This window comes from Naegleria gruberi (assembly GCF_000004985.1).
Source record: "Naegleria gruberi genomic scaffold NAEGRscaffold_3, whole genome shotgun sequence".
NCBI lineage: Eukaryota > Heterolobosea > Eutetramitea > Acrasida > Naegleriidae > Naegleria > Naegleria gruberi.
The window spans coordinates 461,989-465,200 of NW_003163324.1; the positions used below are offsets into that span (position 1 = coordinate 461,989).

The 3,212-nt window shown below is 26.3% G+C and overlaps 1 protein-coding gene across 1 annotated transcript; it reads left to right on the top strand.

Annotated features, from left to right (window-relative positions):
* Positions 1-467: 467 nt before the first annotated feature.
* On the top strand, positions 468-1,835 carry NAEGRDRAFT_62325 (uncharacterized protein; the record flags this gene model as incomplete). Its single annotated transcript, XM_002682236.1, has 1 exon — positions 468-1,835. One exon carries the CDS (start codon positions 468-470, stop codon positions 1,833-1,835), a length of 1,368 nt encoding a protein of 455 aa, XP_002682282.1.
* Between the last annotated feature and the right edge of the window lie 1,377 nt (positions 1,836-3,212).

Sequence of the window (3,212 nt, forward strand, 5' to 3'; positions counted from 1 at the left end):
ATTAATATGAACAATTGCATGTAATGCCCATGCATCTACATACGAAATATTCTGGAAGACAATTTATCATCGATACGTCATTACTAATATTATTGAAAAATATCAAAAGATGAAAGACTATGGTGCTACTACCAGTGCAACTAACAATATTCCACTGAGTGAAATACTCAATGATTCGAAACATTACAATAGAGAGAAGAAGAAACAAACTTTGAAACTAATCAGAGGAATTAAATCAAATTCTGGACAGAAAAAACTAATTCCCTTCGTTGTACATAGGGCAGTGATGCAATCACTTTTGAATGCCTATGATAAACATATATTGGAGGTATGATAAACATATATTGGAGGATGGTAGTGCTGCTGAGAGAACCTCTTCTATAAAGGAAAAACTATTTTTAAATTTACAACAAAATGTGGTGGATAAAGGATTCAAGTATTTGATGGAAAAACAAATTAATTCAGAAATGACTATAGCTCAAAATGTTTTCTTTGGAGGTTTGAAGACTACTTTTCAACATCATTCAAATGAAATTGTACTGAATTTTCTGATACATGTCTTGGGAGAGGAATATATGAGTAATATTAGTGTAAAGAAGAAATTTAATCCAAATGTAATTGATTTGAAATTGGTTCTAAAGAAATTATTCAGAGGAATTTCCGAAGAGTTTCATTCTAAATTGTATTGGGATATGATGATAGAATTATCATTGCAGAAATTACCTGAATTAATTCCAAAGAAAGAATTTTCAAATGTTTTAAAGGGCTTATTCGAATCTAGAAAATTCAAAGCTCCAATATCTTGGATATCAATTATGTATGCCAATTGTTATTATTATGAGGATGTAAATGAGCTAATGTATGAACTTTTGAATAGGAATGGAATTGATACTTTTGGACCATTGGCAATAAGTGAATATTTTACAGAATCCATTTCAAAAACATTTTCTTTATTGGCAGAATATCAGTTTTTCATCAAATATTTACAATTTTTGGGAAAATTCCTAGAAGGAGAGAAAATTAATGTACAAGTTACTGAAAATAGTTATTTTTATTCGTTAATGGGACGATTATCCAATGAAGAGAGTACTAATTTGAATGATTTTCTTGATAATTTACCAATTCCATTATTAGAGATGATTAACTTGAAAAGTATGAACCAATTCCATGTCAATATACATAGAATATTGGAATATGTTAAAGGGAAAGGAATTTTATATTCTCAATCAGCCATAGAGAATTATTTGGCAGGATTTTACCTCTATTCAACACAATACGGTCAAATAATTAAATTCTTAATTGACAATTATCATACAGCAGATATTTATGAAATAGAAAAGAAGGTGAAATTCTACCCAAAACTTGTACAATATTTATCAAATATCTATAATAATGTGGCTGTATATGTTAATGAGTTTGCCACTTTATTTCCATCAGATAAACCAATTGATTTGGACAAGCTTTCTGAATCGTGCAGTAGTAGTAGTAGTAGAAGTAGTATTAGTATTGGAGATTTAATTTTAAAAAATTGGAAAAATCCAAAAGAATTTGTACAATTTTGTAAGAAACGTTTCATTCAGAATATTTTCTATTTACCAACAGTTTACCGTATTCTGTCACAAGTACTCAAATATTACAATGATAATTTAGAGATTAAGAGAGCTATCTATGAAGCAGCCATGTTTAATGAAAATCTAAAGCTCTCTAATTACGTTACCCAATTACTTGAGGAAGAACCTGAATTATTACAAGAAACCACACTTCAATTCAATAATTATCATCAAACAGATCCAAGGTTTGCCATTTCAGTCTATCTATTTTGTAATGAGAAATAATTATTTTTGTAAGCAATCCAGAGTTGGTAAAAAACCCATTTTTGAAACAAACGAGAATTTTCCATTTCTTCATATCTTTAGAGACCTCTATTGTTTCTTCCTTCTGACTTTTTGGATTAAATTCAATAGTTTTGAATATTGCTCTCCTTGATTTTGTTTGTGGTTTTATATCTAAATTTACAATAATAATATCATACATATTTACAATTATTTTTCTGCAATATTTAAAGTGATTTGCTTTTCAGCCAAGTTTGCTAGAGTCAGTGGCTTTGACAACAATAACCACCACACACAACAATAATAATACTAATACCAATACTAATAATAATATTAACAATAACAATATTAACAATAATACTCATTGTCTTCCCAATGACATGTTAATAATAATATTTCAATTTCTCAATCAACAAGATTTTATTATAATGTCACTTGTTTGTAAATATTGGAGATTTGTTGGTCAACAACCATTCCGAAAGGAATTTACAAATTACAAATTATACCCCTCTTATTCAATGATTACTCCAACATTTATTACCAATTCATTTGAATTTTTTAATTTCTTTTCTTCCATAACATGCTATTTATTTAATACAGTACCTAAATCAACATTTAAAACTATTTTACTCTCTCAGAAATTACAAAGTTTATTTGTAGATTCTTGTTGTTTGGTTAAAAATATAATACCATTCCATTCAATGATAAAAAAACATTCCTCCAATAATATCACTGAATTGGGATTAAATTATAAAATGAAAAAGAAAGATTTACGTGCTCTATTTCAAGTACTTCCAAATTTGAAACATTTAAGTTTAGGAATGGGAGCAACAGAATGTTTAATTAGTACAGAATCATTTCTTAGTACATGTTGTCATAAATTAGAATCACTCCATTTACAATTATTACCTGAAAATCATAAAAATATTGTAAAATTATTAAATGGAATATTTAATCCATCACTTTCAACAACAACAACAATATCCAATCTCATTGATATTAGAATATTTATAACAGAATCTTATTCAATTAATAGAAAATTAATTTTACATTTGATTTTAATTCATTTCCATATTTAAAATATTTATTTCTTGATATTACCTATATTTATACATTAGAATCAATTAGTAATGTATTATTAAATTCAACTAATATTTCAAAATTAATAGAATTTGGATTTGGAACTGTTAGAAAATCTATTGAAAAATTACATTTTAAAAATAGTGAAAATTTAAAAAATTTAAAAAAATTATTTTTAAATAGAACAGAAATGATGACAAATATAGATAATCTTCCTTCATTAGAATTATTATATATAGATGAACATGAAAAAAAACATTGTTCCACTAAAAATTATTCAAAACCATGGAATTTAGCATT